The sequence below is a fragment of the Hippoglossus hippoglossus genome, chromosome 22 (genome assembly GCF_009819705.1).
Source record: "Hippoglossus hippoglossus isolate fHipHip1 chromosome 22, fHipHip1.pri, whole genome shotgun sequence".
NCBI classification, from domain to species: Eukaryota; Metazoa; Chordata; class Actinopteri; order Pleuronectiformes; family Pleuronectidae; genus Hippoglossus; species Hippoglossus hippoglossus.
Window position 1 is genome coordinate 24,464,216 of NC_047172.1, and position 19,763 is coordinate 24,483,978.

Genomic DNA, 19,763 nt, shown 5'->3' on the forward strand with positions numbered 1-19,763 from the left:
GCTACACCGCAGCTCCACTTCACAATCCCTACTGCGCAGACTCTGGCTCCAAATGATATCAGCGGGGCAAGATGGCAGCGCCCATATCCGAGATATTTTGGCTTCACTTTTGTTACGTTGTTGGAAGTTGACACACATCTTCCAGCTTTATATACAGTCTTTATGATTCTGTGTGGGAATCAGGGCAAATGTCAAAGTGGCAGTGTATCGCCATGAGGAACCACAGATTTCAGATTATCCAAGGACTACCGTGTGATTTATGAGAAAAAAAGAATGTTTTATTTGCTATGAAACTGATGAAAAAAGGGTTATGGAATGTAACAATTGTAACATAAAAATGTAAATCCCTGACAAAAGGCTCACACTCACATCTTTTAATGAAAATGGCTTAAAATGGAAACAGAAAGGGGCGATAGAAATGTGTCAAAACAAGATGTTGCGATAAAGAAGTGACAAGACAATGATTTGAGGTGAGCAGTCACACCTAAAAGACACCATTTTAGCTTTTTATTAAAAAGAATTGTAAAGCCCCATCCATTATAGCCTCTGTCTCTCTGTCTTTGTCATAACTCTGACTTTATTCTTTATTCAAAAATAAATGACACTAGTGGAACCCAGAACAAGAAAGCCATAATACAGAAGGAAGGGCACCTTGTATTTGTTGGACAACTGCAAGTAGTTAAATATTCATGCAACTTTAGAAACATCTCTGGTTAGATCTCTAGGCTAACAATACATTTTTATTCTTTATGAATATCAATATGATTCTCCACATTCTGATTAAAGTCTTTCTCCATGTAAAGTAACAGTTAATAGATTTCATCATGTCAAATACGCTGATAAACCATATGTTCAGTCTGTACAATAGAGGTACTAAAAAATTACAACTGTCATGGTATATGTACAATTTCCTACCTACAAAGTACAACAGCTAGTGTGTAATAAAATATGTAAACAAATTTCTTGTGTTTTTTTGACACAGCTGACTGTGACAGCAGATAGAGTTCACACTTTCAACATTAGATTTATTTTTGTATACACATCTGTTAACAGTTGTTGTAGTACTGCATTTGTCTTCCTCCTGACACCTCCATAGAAAAACGATATAGGCAATGAACCAACATACAATTTGTCAAAAAGATAAAACTACCACTTGGTTGTGCACCAATAATAGACCTTTTCTTTAAGAGATGTTTTTTTTTCTTTTTTCATGGTTAGCAGTTTGAAGGGTTCTGAAAGAGGGGAATTGGGCTGAGAGCTCTGATTTGATGACAAAGTGTTTTGGCATTAAAGAGAATGTGGTCCAAGTCGAACACTGTATACTGGACTTTTACCATACTGTACTTTACTTTAGAAGTAGGATGGCATGCATCTCACAATAACTTGCTTTTTACCAACAGAACTTTCCACTTCTCTCCACAGAGCTGACAGTCGCTCTGTCCGGCAGACAATGAGAATAGTTGTGGTGAATCAGATGCCAGAGCAGAACAGATTCTGAGTTCTGCCCACGGCAATTTACTCACTTGGTTTCATTTTATACACAGAAACAGGTTTTTTTCCTTGTTGTTCTTTTTGTCATTTTTTCCATTTTGCTTGAAGCAAAAAATAAGTAAGACACCACACTTGTATTATGTATAAACCATATAAATTTGTCATATTCTGGTACAGCAGTCCTTTTTTTTACTTTTACAGTGATCATGTGCCTGACCCCTCGTTTTAAAGCACTACATGTTGCTTACATGCTGAAAATGTAGAAGATTATGAGCCTTTTGCCATTAAGAATTTTACAAAAAGGTTTTTTTTGTTTAATGCCAAGGATCACATAGCTCTAAAAGTCACTTAGGAGAATGGTGTAGCTGTGAAATATTTCTATACTGACAACGTCTCTGACCAGATAGAAGTATGAGATCTCTAAAGTTGCTATTTAGCCTTGTCGTTATGCTTACAATAGTAAGTGTGCTTTATATTACAGTACATTTCATCAGTTCATCTACTCAGCACAGTATAAGTTTATTCAAGTTCCATGTTAATACCATCATTTGTCATAGCTCCTCACAAGGAAACTGATAAGTAAATGTTCTCTTAGTGCTTTCTTCCTTCATTCTCTTGTGTTCATCAAAGTCTCACAGTCACACATAATACTCCTTATCCTTATTTTTCTGTTTCTTGTTGCTGCCTTTCAAGCTCTGCTGTTTGTCCTTCATCACAGCGCCATTGCTTTGTACAGCTGAGTTGGTTATGTAGTTCCTGCTCTCGTCCACCTGGTAGGAGCCTTCATCCCTGTTCCTGTACTTATACATGGCATACAGGAGGATGAGGATGCACAGGGCAGCGGCCGCCACTATTCCGATGACCATCCCGGTGGTGCTGCTAGATTCACGGACCACTTCCGAGGGCCCTGGAACTCGCCTGACGCCCGGCTCTGTGGGGTGTGCTGTGGGTATATTACGGAACATTGGGGAGGTTATTAATGGGCCCCTCAGCTTGGTGCTGTCTACCTCAAAGGATGTGGGCAATGGAAGCAACACTAGGTCGGGCTGGGGTTTTAGCTCGCGGTTATTCATTTTGCCGGCCGGCTGTTTGGCCGGAGCATTGTGGAGGGTTGCGGTGGAGGCAGATGTGGCGGTGGTGCGGCTCTGGTCGGCGGTTAGTAGTATGGCGGTAGAGGTAGTCCTACTGCGTCTGGAGACTGAAGGTTTGTTAGGTCTAAAAGTCTTGGGTGTGTGAGCTTTGTAGCCACCTTCAAAGCCTGACGTGGACAAGGTCTTATCTGTTACCAAGGAGAAGGTCGAGTAAAAATCTTCATCATCAGTAGGGGGCAGGTTAGACTTGAATGCTTCCCCAGAGCCATACCCCGATATCACCAAGCCATCATCATCACAATCATCGCTGCCTCGGTCCGACAAGCAAGGTACCCCCGCCTCAGTGGCCTTGGACAGGGACTCTTTGGTGGTCTCAATAATGGTGAGGAGTGGGTGGTGGGTTGAGGGTGTGGGAATGAAGGGTGCACGAGGAGCTACAGAGGGTTGCGCTAATGGATCCTCAAGTACTGGGATGACTAACTCAGCTCCTAAGGTTAGAGACAGACAGGTTAGAAGGCAGCATGGGAGTTTTGTGAAATATGCAATATTAGACGTATCTGGACAAAAAAACAAAACAGGCAACGACTAAAACAAAAATCAAGTCAAAAAACTTTGACTTGATATATCAAAAGTAAAGTGACATATTTCTAGTATAAATTTCAAAAGGTTTAAGAGTTCTGCGAGGATGAGCCAGAAAGACAGAGCAAAGTTTTCTTTATGGTCAACAGGCTCACTCTGGTTATATCTCATTCTTTCTCTGGTATATGTTCACAACAATATGTTTTCATTTAAAAGAGTGTTCTATATCAGAAATGATCTCTGTCTACACTATGACATGCCTGTCATATCACATGACCATTCATGTACACTAGACATGTATGTAAACAGGAAGCAGGTTGTTAATTCTGCTGTAGGTTGCTTATTTACAGGAAATATTTAAGCTAAACTCAAAGGGTTTAAAAAGTGTCCAGAGTGGTTTTAGTCAATAGATAGTGTTGTCAATGCTATTTCCCATCATTTAATAATGAAATAAAAAGCAAGGACTAATATTAAGAAAAAACTCTCATTTGAAAGAATGATCTACACCACTAATTTAGATCAATGTATTGTTAAAACAGATATGAGTTATATCATAATAGAAATGACAGACTCAGCAGTGTCACTTCTCAGTGGCTCTCACATCATCTTAAACCTTTTGTTTTTTCCACAGGTCAGACCACTGCAGTTATAGTTCAACAAACATTTCTCAGATACAGAGCTGTTCTTTGGTTGTGTGGCCACCTCACCTCAGATTGTATGTGAAAAAAAGGTAACCCCTGCATCTTGATACAGATCTCTGATTTCATTTGGGGCTGATTTAAAAAAGGGATGCACATCATTAAATAAATTAAGCACCCAATGATTATATACAGAGTCAACAGCCCTTATAGCCATGTGCAAATTATCTGAATTTAGAAATGAAAACAAATTATTCATAATCATGACCTAAAATTCACCACAAAACACAATTCTGCATAATAGTTTAATTGTAAGTCAGTTTCAAATCTGCAAATTTCAGGAATCTGGCCATATTAGTTCATGTACGCATCATTCCAGATGGTGAAAGGTCAATGAACTAGCTAACGGAACACTGGTCATCACATATTCTGGTTTCATCCTTTCTCCTCAGTTGCTTTTTTCACTAAGAGCAGCTCTGTGACCAAGAAAAACCTGTTTAACTATAACTTTACCTTTAGGTTTAGAGTACGTCACCTGAATGCTCACTCCTTATGAACTACTGGACTTACAGTTAGAAGATCAAATTACCTTAAAAATCAATTTCAAATATGTACCTGCACTTACTTCATACTACATGTTTTTTCAGTTCAAAAATATGAAATCATAAATATTGAAACTTGAATCTGAACTCTACAATGTGTCTGCGACAGTGGCGGTCTCCTTAGATCCGACTACAGAGCAACCAACCTGACAGTTCAAAGTCTGATGAAAATCTCTTTGTGCTCACATTACATCTAAATTGCAGGATTTTGGACATCACAACTACTTTAGAAGCCAATCCTGGTCAAATAAGGGAATTACACAATAGTGATGTGGAAAATGGAAGCCTGCATTGTATGTACAGTGCATTGTTGGTAATTTCTAACAAATAGCAATTGTCCACCCAATTGGTGCGTTGGTATTTGTAACTTAATTAAATTACAGCAGCGTGTAAAATAAATGAACTGAATTACTCAGTACTCTTGCTTCATGTGGTCACTGTGGCAAAGCTAATTACTTCTAGTATATAGATTGACTTCATGCTAAATAATGATTGATCATTGTCTTCTATGAAAACCACATGATGGCTCATCAGGCGTGGCTGCTACAAAGTGGTCAGAATGGACTAATACCTTCAATCGTGGCTTTATAAATCAGCAACAACAAAAAGTCTTGAAAAGACCAACATTTTAACACTGTAATTAAGTTGCACTGTAACACTGCATATTTTTTTGATTCCATTTAGCAGTGATCCATTTTTCTCCTCAGTCTTTGCAGATCTTGTATTAAGTGTTGAATGTGCAAATAGTGTGTTTTCTTTGACCACAGCATGGCTACGTTCAGTGCCAGCTGGGTGCAACTCTTGTTTCCAACGTGACACAAGGATTAAAAGACACTGAAACCCATGTTGAAGTGAAACGTTTGATTGACTTATCACGGAGGTGCCATTGGAGTGAACATTCATTTTAACATTGACAAGAAAAATATCTACTGCCATCAAGCATGTGCATACTGAATCTTTGATGCACATTTCAAACTCCATGCCAACAAAAGGAATATTTAACTAACATATTATCACACAAAGACAACACATACATTCACAAGCACACAAATCTGTAGATAAAACAAATGCCATTTTATTCTATAATTTCAAACAATAAAACACAATGTAAGATTCAGTTGTCAGTGTTCACAGCTTGATCGCAGATGCAGTTTGAAATATCAGAAAATCCTGTAATTGTACCACAGGATTTCATTGAGTGGAATCATATGTTAGAATTTGTTTTGCTGATTTTAAATATGAGGAAGAGTTAGTTTGCAGGATGAGTAACCGTAACAACCGTGGCTGAGGGCAACTTCAAAATAAAAAAATAGATAAGTGACTTGATGAATCAATCAATGTGTCATTAAATATAATTACAAATACATACTTCTGTAATTATTTATTATTTACCTTTATTAAGTCCCTGAAATAATGACTTTAACATTCAATCTTCCATTTTTATAAACATAAAGAAATAAATACGTTTAAAAAAGAATTAACTGTATTTAAAAAAAAAAAATTCAATGGGAAAGTTAATAAATAGGGTTTTGATACAAAAGTAGTTTTTGTGCATTTAATGCCATAGTAATTTATTCATTAAGTGGTTTGTTCAATTCTTAAATTTATTTCTGTATAGCAGTCTATACAGTGTCCATTACACACTTGGCTTTAAGTGTGAGATACATGAGAATGAACATTTAGATTTTCTCCCACTTCTCACAATTTACAAACTGCATCTTTAAAACAAAGTAAAAAACAACAACAATTAAACAAGAAGAGAAACATATGTACTGTAGATTTTCAACTTACATCAACAAATTGCCCGCATGATTTAGGCATGAAGAAAAGAATTTACAAAGGAAAGGTTGTGTAAGACTGTTGGATAGCCACTTGGTACCGTTAAATATCATTTTTATCCATTGTAGAGTGTGTTCTATCTTAAAACATGACGGTACAGGGAGGCAACAACACATACATCCACACCACATAACATAAAAAATAAACACCATAATTCTGTTTTTTTTTCTGTGTTTTTCTTTTTCCTGGTAAATAATTTCCTTTTACAAAAAAATGTGTATCTACATTTTTTTTCCATTGCAATAGACTTCAATATTATCTAAAATCTATTCATGTTACAGTTTTTGCTTAAATTGTCATTTGTTCTTTAGTGTAGAATGGATAGATGACTTTCATATTTTCATATCTCTAAAGACAAGGGAGAAGGTGAAGAAGGGGTGGGACCTATGAACACACTACATAGGAAATGAGGGTGATGAGGGTGACAGTGTAAGTCAGTTGCCATGTCCATGTAAAGGCAGTACGAAGCGGTCGGGCGGCATTAGAGCTTTTGGCTGTAAGGAAGGGATGGGGATATACAAACAATGAGCAATATACATGCCCATCTACAGAAAAGAACAGAAGAAATCTAACACTGACAAGTCTGACAAACCCTAAACTGCAACTTCTTAGCCATGCAATTCATTTGTTTTTTGTCTTACAGTCAAAATATTATTCAGCAAAGATTAATTTGTTTCGTAAAGATAGATTAAAAAAATCTGAAAGAAATGGAAGGTATGTGAGAAGTAGATCTGGAACTGCTTCATATACCAATTTGTGGGCTTGGGCTTACAATTAAAAAAACAGCAGTGGTTGAGATGACAGCGCATATGTTTGACCTTTTCCTATTTTTTTTTAATTCAATATTTGCCAAGAAATAATACTGAAGGGAATAAAACACACAAGTTAGTCACTGAAGTAGTTCCAAATCACAAAGTCAAATTATATCAAAAAATATTCCACACTGTCATTTGAATATTATCTGATTGACAAAAAAACAAACCAAACATACTTAATAAGCCAAAAACCATAATCAGAACCAAAATGCCAGCGATCAATTGGATAAATGCAAAAGGTATGACCAGTTAAAACTACTAAATGATATGTGTTAAGATGAAAGAACAAAGCCATTTAAAATTTTGCACACACTACAACCAGATGCACACAATAGGAAACAGACACGGTGAGAGAGGCACTCGACTCGAGGACGGGCTCCTCTCTCATGCCTTTCTGGAGGACAAATCTGTAATGTTAGTCTTTAAACATGAACCGGCCGTGCAGTCTGGGTGTACATTAGAGGGAGACGGTACTGGCTGAGAATGGGTTACCATTATTCATTTTTGGTTTCGTTTTAGTCGTACTGCAGGATGTTGATGCATGCTTAAAGTAAGTTGCATTTAGGGAGAGTAGAAAAGAAACAACACAGCAAACTGAGGGCAGGTAAGGCAGACTGATGTTAGAAAAATAGGAGACGGACACTGTGTCCCAATCCCAATACTATGAAAACCAATTGATCACTGAGGTCATGTGAAAGTTTGAACTGGCAAGAACTGTCATGTGATTCAACATGCATGCAGGCTGTCCAACTGCAACTTTGTGAAGCTACGGTCAGTATTCTACTTGGACACTATAGTATCCATTATCACTGCACTTGTTATGTGAATCCAGTTTGTTACTGTACCAGTGTGAACGCACTGCTTACCCAAACCCCCCCCACCCAGAAAACCCAAGTCAAATTTTAAGTGCAGTATGCAATTGGGACACAGCTCAGGATTAACTCATAGCAGTGGGGTAAACTGAAGAGAAAAAAAACACAAAACAAACATATATTGGTAATACTGTGTTATGTACTAGATGTGGAATGCAGTTTCTTCAGGATTCGAAGTAGGATTAAAGAGTCAAACGACAAGCTTAATGCTGATATCCATAAACACTGTGCAGCAGTGGAGGGCGTGCTCCAAACGTGGCAGCTTGTAGTTTATCAGAACCTGCCAAAGCTAAAACCTGTTCCCACCAGGGAACCTGGTTCCAAATCAGGGAGTTGATGGGAGTGTTGATTTGATGCATGAAAATACAAACACTGAACATGTAGTGCTTCAATTACTGCCATCCTCCAACCATGAAAGGTGAGAAGCAACATGTCAGTTCATGACTATTTCTGAATAGCAGTTTATAGTTGGTCCAACTTTTTACCAAGTGAGGTAGCCAGAAGTAGGGTATTGTTTTCACTCTGCTGTGTGTGTTTGTACAAAATAGTTTAACAATTTAGGGACAGATTATTACCAAACTTGGTGGGAATGTTACTGTGGAGGGTATCTACAGATTAGGTTTTGGAGCTAATCAGTTAGAGGTCAAAGTACAAGGACAAAAAAAATAACATGGTCTAACAACACATTCTTCAAGATACACTATATGGACAAAGGTATTGGGACTCCTACACATTACACCTACAGCATCTTTTATGACATCCCATTCTAAATCCATAGGCATTAATATGGAGTTGGTCGCCCCTTTGCAGCAATAACAGCTTCCACTCTTCTGGGAAGGCTTTCTGCAAGATTTTGGGGAATGTTAGTGGGAATTTTTGCCCATTCATCCAGAAGATTATTTGTGAGGTCAGACACTGATGTTGGACATGAGGACATAGCTCGCAATCTCCGTTCTAGTTCCTCCCAAATGTGTTTGATGGGGTTGAGTTCAGGGCTCTGTGCGGGCCACTCAGGTTCTTCCACAGCAAACTCACCCAACCATGCTTTTATGGACCTTGCTTTGTGCACTGAGTACAGGCATGCTGGAACAGAAAAGGGCCTTCCCCAATCTGTTCCCACAAAGTTGGAAGCATCGAATTGTTCAAAATGTCTTTGTAAGCTGAAGCATTAAAATCTCCCTTCACTGGAACTAAGGGGCCCAGTCCAACCAATGGCAATGTAACTGAATGAAACCCCTGAATTTGATGATTAAGAGGTGTGTCCCAATACTTTTGTCCATAAAGTGTATCTCTGCAAACATAGATCTAGGGAGGCAATCTAAAGCCTTTATCATTATATGATTATATGATCAGTAAATCATTCCCTGTCCCATATGTTGGTGTCATGAAAAAGTCACAAAGAAGTCAAAATAGGACATTATGGAAATATCTAAAGCTCTTTATGCAGGTACGTCTGCATACAATAGGATTAAACACGACCAAGACTTTAGACAGGTCATGATGATGTCATTATATAATGGCATTTTTACAACATAGAAAATATATAAAGCACATGCAGAGGGCATGGAAACACTGCACGGATGTACCATCAGAAGAACAGTAAACCAGTATCAGAGCAGCAGCACTCCTCTGGGACAATCAGCACTCGCGGTTTGTTCAGTGGTTTAGTTTAAGGATTACTACACAATTTAGAAAGATACATAAACATTCATTGAAGAATATTATGGATACCAGCTTAAACTTCTATAGTGTCCTTTGACATATAATTTAAATATTTTGTCAAATGCAACCTACATGTGTTTTTTCCACGTAGGTAGAAATGAGAATCAGAGAGGAATTCCATAAGATGGCACATGTCTGACACCTCTATGCTCAAGTGAAAACGAGTAGAGTCTAGTGATGGAACAGTAGGCAGGAAATGTATTAAAAGCCTTGTGGTGGGTTTTAGGGAATGGTCAGTACTTGTGGATGTCTCACTTGTGATTTATTAATAGAACCGGTTCACCAACACAATTTGTGTCCAAGACAGATTCTATTGCTATTAAGTGGGTAATTAAATGATTGATTAATGAACTACTAAGAAAACCACTTGCTATTGATAAAGGTGCTTTCAGTTGTCTGTTCATGAATGACTCGTTTGTCATCGTTGTCAATGTTGCTGGTTCAAGGTAAGTGGTCTGTATTTATATACTGTACTGTATTTATATGCAAAGTAGGCCCTTCACTACCAAACAGGTACTGTAGGGCAGGCCTGTAGGAATGAGCTGTTTGCTTGTCCTGTGGTAGCTACTTCAGAATCATTCCTTGTCATTACTGAGTCCTCCTCAAACTCACTTTTTTATTGTCTCTATGCTTGTCGTTGTTTGCTGAACTTTTTGTATACAGTCTATGTTGCAGAGTGAAGTTAGAAGCTGCTGTTATTTTTTCATACGATACATGTAAGCTATTTCATCGGTCTGTTAAGCAATCTTCAGACCCAAGCTCTGTAGTTCAGCTCATTGTAAAGCACAGCAGCAACAAAACGAGTGTGTTCCTCATACAGACAGACAGATGTTTGTGGAATTAGTAGGTCGATGTTCCTCACTGTAATGAACTCATTGGCCTGATATTTACCTGAGGTAACACAATGTCTTGGATGCTAAGGGACTCAAGACTGAGTTAGAGTGACTGTGCCACTGATAACGAAACACTTTATTTTGTAATGACATTGGCAGAGAAGCTGTAATAAATGTCTAAGCTATCTAATTGTATTTCATGGCCTTATCATGGTAATAAGGTCATAATACTGATCCACTGTGTGTGCACCTTATCACAATCAGTCATTATGTTGCATTATTATTAATTTAGCGTTGTGTTTGTGGTCCGCCTGATAAATAGAAAACCAATATTCAGTCTATTTTATCGCAGTGTTTGGTCTCAGTGCATACTCCTGACAGAACTACCTGGCTCTTTAACTGCTAACGCTCCAGTGTCTGTTCCTGCCTCTAGGGGAGCCGAGGGAAGCTCAGTGATAATCCACTGCAGGGTCCTCACTATGAGTGTGTGGCTGTAGTGTTACCTCTCTGTTGTTTTGGTCTTACTGAAAATATTGTCTTCACGTATTGGCTGGGAATATTAAAATTTTATTCGAGGTGAATGGGGGATCAAAAGCAAATATAATCTGAATATAATCCCTGATGAGGTTGATTATAACTAAGAGGGCACCCTATACATAGCACAGTGGTTTTATTTCTGTTAACATAGGTCTAAAGTAGGTGTCTTTTTTTATTGCTCCGATTTTTTTTTGCGCAAACAAAAATTGTTTGTTATCACAATTATTGTTGCTAAAAAATGAAGTGAAAAGGTTAAACTGTAGTTTCAGGCATTACCTGAAGATGCACACTTTTGGGATCGAACATTTTTGCTCCTGCTTTTTAAAGCATTTCCGTTCTTTTAGAGAAATCATCGAAAGGGAATTATAGACACACTTTTATAATTTATCAGGTTTAGTGCAGACATAATGTTAGGATTTGTGAATATGTTTTATTTGAAACTGCATTTTAAAACAGTATCTTATTAAATAGGTTTGTTATATTTGTCAGTGACTGTTTGAGCATGTGTTTGTTATTGGCCATGGGGTGTTTCTCTACTGAGGTCATGTTGTATGAATTTGAACCAGTATACTTGTTCGTCATTCAAACAGTTTAGGGTTCAGTGCCATCTTATGAAATAAATTGAGAGAAGACGACAGATTCACAACAGAGCACAGAATCACTTGATAACTTCTCCAAACAGACGACAGCCACACGGACTAAATAAAGAAAGTGTGGGTGAGACAACATTCCAAGACATTCGATGACGCTACGACCGCCCCAAAAAAAAAGAAAAAGGAAAAAAAATATTTCCAACTTAAACACGAGCGCAGACAAAGCAACCAAGTTTGTCTAAATGTTAGGGGGTGGGGGTGTGCAGGGGTGACTAGGTGGTGTCAAGCCTCAAACAGCATGCAAAGAAGTGACCCTTAAGAAAGTGATCTTAAGAGTTCACAAAATCATAGTACCAATGAAAATTTAAGTGGAAAGACAAGAATTTGTGGCAAAAATAATCTTTTTTTGCCATCCACATTGGAATATGCTCAAATGAAGTAAAAGAGAGTAAGTTAGGGAGGGATTAAAGAATTAGGAGCGTACATCACTTTTCATCTATAGCTGTTTGTCATTTAGGAAGTTTTCATGTTCCAGACAAAAAACGTTGATGGCAAGAAAACATTTTTTTGCGTTTTTATTTGCTTTGGAAAAAAAAGATGTTATTATTAAAAGCTGCATGGTACAAAGCCACATGGTACTCCAGAGTATATGTGGAAACAGATAACACCCACCAAAACATCATGCCACACATGATGAGGCCAAAATACACAAATGTGTTTCTGGATGAGTGGCGAATAGACGGCAATCATGTCTCAAAAAAAAAAAAAAGAGAGAGAAATAGAAAACCTAAACAGGATATAGCAGTGACTCCCAAAAAGAACAAAGGAAACTTGAAATCAAAGCATGCCACTGTCAACGTCAACGTGATGTTAGGTGTTAGAATGGTGTGAATTTCTGTGTAAACACATGACTGGATGACTGGGGCCCTGTCTTTGTCTTTCTTCACAAATCCCAGTGTGAATCTCAGGCTACACAGCACAGCTCTGAATCCGTCGACACCACAACCTTTGAGCGCTTTGAAAAAATTTGGGAATGGCCTTCGTCAACGAGAACCGAGCAAACAGCACTAAGACTCTCAGCCAGTAGGGGTCAAAATGTTATGATTAAGAATTGAGACGAATACTTTCAGGGAAATAACAATCTGACATTGATCCCTAAAATAAAGCAAACATTCTTCTTTACCTGTGGAGTGTCATGGAGGGGCATTCCCTCACACTTATTCCATCTAGCTTTGTTAACACAGGTCAATCAAATTAAAAGAAAAATATTCCTGAGCTAAATGTCTGAGAAATAGAATGTACTATTATAATTTTATATGATATTAAATCTGTGTCCTTTACTGTTTTAATTGTGATTTGACATATTACTAGAGAGACTGACAAAATCTTGACACTTGGTGCATGGTTGAGTTAAACTACCCAGGTGGATTTTATGTAAAAAACTTACGAGAGCAATCAAATAATTTTTTTTTCTTAAAACTATGTTTGTTTGTTTTAAAACAGGCTTTCAAAGTAAAACATGTAGAAAGAAAGAACATATCTTTTTTAAATTATTATTATTCGGTATGGAAGTGACAACATGGCTGTTTGCTGTTTCCTACTGTAATTAAATTTACTAAAATATGGAAATTCCCAAATTCTTTCAAATTGTTTGAGGTATCATAATTCTGGAACGTTTTAGAATTTTCCTCAAATATTTTGATACAAAAAAGACAGAATAACAAGTACACCTAAAAAAGCAAAAGTATGACCCGAAAAGAAAGGAAGCTTGTACACAGAAATTCAATGATATCTGTTCTCTATTACATGTACCAACACAAGCCTCTTAATATGGAAAAAAAACACAAATGAAAATGAAAAGTAAAAATGTATCAATGTGGTCGAGACAACACGCTGAATATTTAGCTGAAAAGGATTTTAGATTTTTAAAGACACTGTCAAATGTGTGTTATTTTAAAGATGAACGTTTGCAGAGCAGTGAATGGACTCAAACACGTGTTGCAGCATCAGTGCAGAGAACATGGTTCACCATCATTCAGATTTTGCACTTTAATGATGACATGTGCTAACCCTCATTATTCCTCTTAGCAGACAAAATCTGTATGTGCACTGGTGACCATGTTAACTACTTTGGAAGACCCCATGTGCAAGTGTAGCTCATGATATTAATTAATTACCTTCTCTGTTACTTACTCAACTAGCAACATATTAACTGGACTGTTATTTGAATTTGCACCTTGCATTCAATCATCCAGCTTTCCTTGGATTAGTTAAGGTACAGTGCAGCTTTCTTACCAATGCTTACGATTACCACACTGGCTGTTTTGATGAAGTTACACTTTGTCTAACCATGGGGGTTTGATGCTTCTGAGGATGTCTTCATCCTCTGGTGCAGAGATGAGTGAAAGCACAAAGAAAGCAAGCAAATGCAAACTAACCTAGCCCACCTGCATGGCTAGTTTCGCACTCCTCCAGGTCTTCGTCATCGCTCGAACACTCTGCGGATGACACTATGTCATCTGATGGGTGCTTCGCGGCCACAACATAGGTCGTCAAGAGGTCACAGCCGCAGCAAAGATACCCAAACACAAAGAGCAAACAAAAAGGAGACACGGAAAGACGAGGGGAAATGTACAAGGGAAGTTAGAAGGTGAGAAGGACTTTGACCTTGGAAACAATTGTGTGACAAAAAGATCTTAACTCAAGGTTCACTTTTTTTCTCTTAACTGTTCCCCTTAGTTTATATGGGTTTGTTCAGTTGCCATGGAGATGGCTCATATGATATCACATGACCTTAATGGGGCCATATAAGAGGAAGGTACCCTATATCTATCTGTCAAAAGTATCTGTAGGTGACGCTTGACTTTTTATTAGAAACACTGAAGAGAGCAGACGGAAACCAATATTAATGTTGCCTACAAATTCACAGCACCTCACAGATACATTAGCTTACTTTTTTAATGTCTTTGTGCTGCCTGCATGCTTTCATAAATTGTCTCAATTGTTTTGTTGCTTCCTCTCATTGAATTCTCAGTAGATGAATATAATCCATCTGTTTATTCCAAGGACAGGCAGCATCCTATAACATTACTGACAGACACAGGACTTTGGGAGGTGTTTGCTATTAACAGCAGAGCAACATGTCAAGCAGCTGAATCATCTTCTGGACAACAGAGGGAAACTGTTTGAAGAATCAGGAGCTAGAGTGACTCAATGGTTGCCGGCTGTTGAATAAGACTTTGGGTTAAAACAAGTCCCTCACACGATCCTTCAGCTTTTGATCCTTTGAGAAATATTTTATAAATGTTGTCATATTTCTTGTTTTCGTCATAGTTCTCTTGTGACACCTCTGTGACTTCCAGATACTAACAATAACGTTAGCAGAATAGCGTCTACTGGCTTTGCCTAATGGTGCTTGAGTTTACCTCTTGAATGCCAAGCGACATGTATATGACTTTCCATTTTGTAAACAAGAGCTCCACGTGAAGGCAACAATAGCAACAACACACATGGCTGATTGCTGTTCATTGGTCAAAGTCAACTTGAAGCATGCTGAGAATGTCTCCTGTCATATGTCTGATCCCTTTTTGCAAAGTTATAATATGAACGTTTGCCAATACCTGTACAGTTGAGGAGGACCTGTGTTTCCGTGTGGTCGTGGTTGACATCATGGTAGTTGTCTCAATGAAGGTTGTGGACATCTCTGGGGGCACGGCCGTGGTCCTGGCTGAGCCTGCCCCACTGGGCACATCACCTACCAACCTCACGCTGCCGTTGATCTTGATGTTAGGGTTACCCTCAGCAGCCATGTTCAACACCTTGAGGCCATTATAGTAAAGGCCAGACAGTTGACCCTGAAAGGGCCGGCCGCGGTCACTACCTCCAATTGCGACTGATGCTTGAGTGTTGAAAATTGTCAACTGCCGCCCTACAGGAGAAATCCACATGTAATATGTATTCAACTGAGGAAATACAATTTTAATATACCTTTTTGTAGTTACACAGTTCATTTGCAACAAGACTAATAGGCTTTATTTTCATGGAGGCAGCAGTGCTCTGCAGCAGTATTTTTCTGAACTTTGAACTAATTGTCTCTGTCTGTGTGGAAGATGGATGTAAATATGCATATAAAATGTTACTTAATTTTATTAAAGCATTCTGCATTGGTTTGCTGACTCATATGGGCGATTATTACAATGTCCATTGTCCACAGCTATGTAAAGATGGCAGGACAGATACAATGGTAAAGCTAAGAAGTGCCAAAGTGCTGTGACATCCAGTCCACAGTATTAACTGTGATTAAATCACCAGGCTGCTACAAAATAACATATGTACCTGTGGTCATACCAGGATGCTTAGTTACAACTCAGTAGCCTGTTGTAACAGTTGTTTTGTGTATTTCTGTTTTGTCACATCATCAGCAATTACGTATTTTTGTGATAACTCAATGAATCAGTGATGTCATACTTCACTGTGATTGGCTCAGATGTTTCAATTATAAAACCACACATTTAGCCTTTGTGCACTTGGCATTCTTGGATATACGTGAACCATGTTGGCAGCTTAGTGTTAAGATGCCCACACAGTGTGTAGCCAGGACCTACCACCTTGCACTGGTTGTTGCACTTACACAATAAGAGTCCGACTTTGTGAGAGATTTCTTCTCAATTTGTTTTTAAAATGGATTCATTTCTATTACATAATGAGTTATTTTACAATTTATTCATTCATTGATTTACACTTATTTAGTATCTTAGTTAGATATGTAAATATCCGCCCACAGGATTCCCATTTCCATTTAAACAATTAAACTAAGTTTAATAGTATTTTGTTTGTATGAAGTCATAAGTTCCATCGATGTGGCATCTTCTGTGTTGAAGTGAGCATCACAAAACAACTCAAATCAAACATTATATAAGTGCAGATGATATTTTCAACATTATACCAGTATCGTAACACATAAATAAAAATACATATTTGTTTGAAATTACCTTTCTCTTGTAGCCACTCTTCTACTGGTCTGGCGTATTTGAAAGGAATTTTCTTATTGGCCATTTGATAGCGTTCAATGTCGCTGTTCCCTTCAAAGTTTAAGAAGAAATTTATAAAAACATTTATTGATCATCAGAATTATGTCACCATGTCACTTTCCCCTCTAACATTTACAAAATGTTTAAACAATTTTATCCGAGGATTATTTTTTTTAATAAGCTTGCTTTAGTTACAGTATGGATCTTTAGGCAAATTTCATTTAACAGATCAGGGGAAGAAGGATCCCTGAGCTGAACGTTTATAAAAATGTAAAAAGAAAATAACACAATATAAAAAAACTATCAGACAAAAGGATTTGCTATTGTACTGTAGTTTGCATGCAACACAAGAGTTAATCATCAACCACATTTTTCTGGGCCTTGATTATCATGATATGGCAGAGGCATAAAAGGACATGTCACCATACAATGCCCCTCACATGAGGGTATAATGTAAGTTACATGTCACTGGACAGCATATGCATTCATGGACCTGACTGATGATATGTTTGATAAGTGAGTACTAACAGCAGTGCCTTAAACAGGGAATTGGTCATTTACCTATGAAAAGAAAATTGCTACAGCAGGTGGAGGACCAGTTGAAGTTTGATGCGAAAGTAAAGTCAATTTTAGAATCAGAATCTCTCTTGATTTCTAACAGATGCTGCAGTGTGTGTATGTGTGCTGGAATATTTTCCTAGGGTGACGTGCAGGAAGACCCGCCACAGATTTCGGGAGACAGGTAAACAGACATAAGAGTAAGAGATACGTTTTTCTTTGAGAGACTGCATGGCACAACTGCAGCTGAAACGGTCTGACTGTCTTCATGTAAAAAAAACACGTTAGCTCAGATTAAAGTGAGCATGTGGCAACCATGGTTGGATGTTGGCATGGTCTCTCTATACTATTCAAATGTGTGAATACTGCCTATTCACACATTTGGCTTCTTCTTAAACAGTCTGTTGGAGCATCAGCAGTGCTTTTTTGTTACTCCTGTAGCATTGAAGACTACAGTGATGCTTTTTTTAAAGAAGTTTAATTTGCTGGCTCAGCAACATGTCTTTTAAGATGTAATATTTTGGTCACTAGAGGTCTGGAGTTGAGAAGCCGATGTCAAAACTTTACTTCTCTAGAGGACCTGACCTTGCTTATAGGCTTGAGATTGGATTGATGAAACTTCAGGTAAAGTTTCCACAAGGCCTTGTTAATGGAAAATAAAGAATTGTGGGACAGCAATTGAAAAGTCGAAAATTTATATGAAATGGGTCTTTCTAATTTGTTTTTACAGAGTGATAGGAAGGAAGAGTGATGGTAGAGAACATAAAACAAGGATATAAATAGAGATAGTAAACGAAAACTGTAGGGAAGACTGAGTAACATTTCACTTGGGCATAAAGACCCTGCACAGTGAGCAGGGATTTACTGCACCACCCAATACCCCAAAAGGACAAATACAATTACCACTATCAGACACAATCTTGAAGACATATTAAACCTTTGGGGAGTTGTGGCTCAGCGCTGTGTGTGTGAGGGAGGCTGATAAGAAGCTCACTGAGACTTTGCCATCTAATCCCACGCGATTAAATGAAAACACTGTCGCTAGTTTACTACAGTCATATTTCCATCATGCTGACACAGCACAGACCCCTCCCAGTGTCAGTGGGAAAGAGAGTGTAGACAGAAGAAAAGAGGGGGAAACAGGAGGGCATGTCCTTGAACCACGATGATAATCCAACAGTATTGAGACACTGGCTGATGTGTGTTAAAATTAAGTCATTTAAAGTCTATGAGCAGCGGTTGCAGGGTTTTCAGCAGCTCCATCCTGCCAGTTTCACAAGACTCATTTTATTACAATGAGGATTTAAGATTATCCCATGTGTTAAGGAAATCTATCTATCACAATTATTACTTATTAAAGGACGATCTCTTCCCTCAAGTTCTGCATGTTCCTCTGTGTGTTTAACGTTTGCTTTATACTTAGGATCTAGTTCTCTCCATCACTTCAACTAACCCACACTTTCAAATCTTTCCAATCACAATACTGTCATCACCATGATTGACTGATGTTCTTCAAGCCAATCAGTCACTGGATAATATCTTTGCAATTCTGCCTGTGTTACAGACCTAATATTGCACAATTGTGCTATAGCACAAACATCATTGTTTTCTGTCATCACCTTTGCAGTTGTTTCCACTTTTGACAGTGTTTTGTGGATGACACAGTGATCACTGAGGGAGATCCAGTTTATTTATGTATTGACAGCAGGTATCTACAGGCAAAGCTGTTACATTGCCCTTCGACAACTCTGGAAGGTCATGTTGTTTATTGGTAGGTAAGGTATCTTGTAAAAAAAACTATAGTAACTATTGAGAAACAACTATTTACTCTAGACTGCAACATTTGTAAATTTAGATTCTCTGTAAAGGTCTGAAGCATCAGTCATTGTGAGTTCAGACTGACGACAGTAGGTCACACACTACACAATCTTTCACCAGGAGAAATCCCCAACTAGTATGTCTGTTCTCCAACTACATTTGGTCACAGAATCTAAAGTGAGAAGAGACACGGTGAGTCTCAGAGATCTTTCCTATCATCCTGTTCTCAGAATGACACATCAGGCTGGAGGAGAAGTGAAATGCTTCAGTGGACATCACAGTAGTTTGGAGTCGAGCACGATCAGGCTGAATGTTTCCTGTCAGAACCTGCCCAAGCCCAAGAGAAAACCAACTAAGCCCAACCCAGACCCAACAGCTTTTTCTGTCCCTGAGTTTGTTGCTAAAAATGTGTAATTATGAGATTTTATGCCAACTTAAAAAGGAGCCTACATCAACAACCTGTGCTGACAGTGCCAAATGAGTAATATGACAATATGATTTATATTATATATTGTGTAGTTTGTTTATAAAGAGACCAAGAACGTCAATAGGGTCTGATGCCAATTACTGACTGAGGTTGGCATCATCAGGGAGATCATATTTCAATAGAGGGAGGGGAGAAGAGGCACACAGTGGAGAAAGTTCCTTGATATTGTGGCGCGGACGAGAGGAGACATGGCTGACTTAGTCCCAGAGAAAAATGTAACTGTGCCAACACAGCAACATTTCAGTTGAATGGTCGTTG

At 38.1% G+C, this 19,763-nt stretch overlaps 1 protein-coding gene across 9 annotated transcripts in view; it reads right to left on the bottom strand.

Moving 5' to 3' along the window:
- Positions 1 to 1,209: 1,209 nt before the first annotated feature.
- nrxn3a (neurexin 3a) overlaps positions 1,210 to 19,763 on the bottom strand; it is a 184,864-nt gene continuing 166,310 nt past the window's right edge. For 3 of the 9 annotated variants that reach the window (XM_034575845.1, XM_034575843.1, XM_034575847.1), the window contains 4 exons: positions 16,604 to 16,693; positions 15,233 to 15,540; positions 14,051 to 14,141; positions 1,210 to 2,434 (listed from right to left, as the gene is read on the bottom strand). In XM_034575845.1, coding sequence (XP_034431736.1) covers positions 2,130 to 2,434; positions 14,051 to 14,141; positions 15,233 to 15,540; positions 16,604 to 16,693 — 794 coding nt within the window. In that variant the 3' untranslated portion in view covers positions 1,210 to 2,129. Of the gene's footprint in view, positions 3,071 to 6,192; positions 6,735 to 14,050; positions 14,142 to 15,232; positions 15,541 to 16,603; positions 16,694 to 19,763 lie in introns of all 9 variants that reach the window. The other 6 variants (XM_034575844.1, XM_034575848.1, XR_004612656.1 and 3 more) reach the window with 5 other exon arrangements.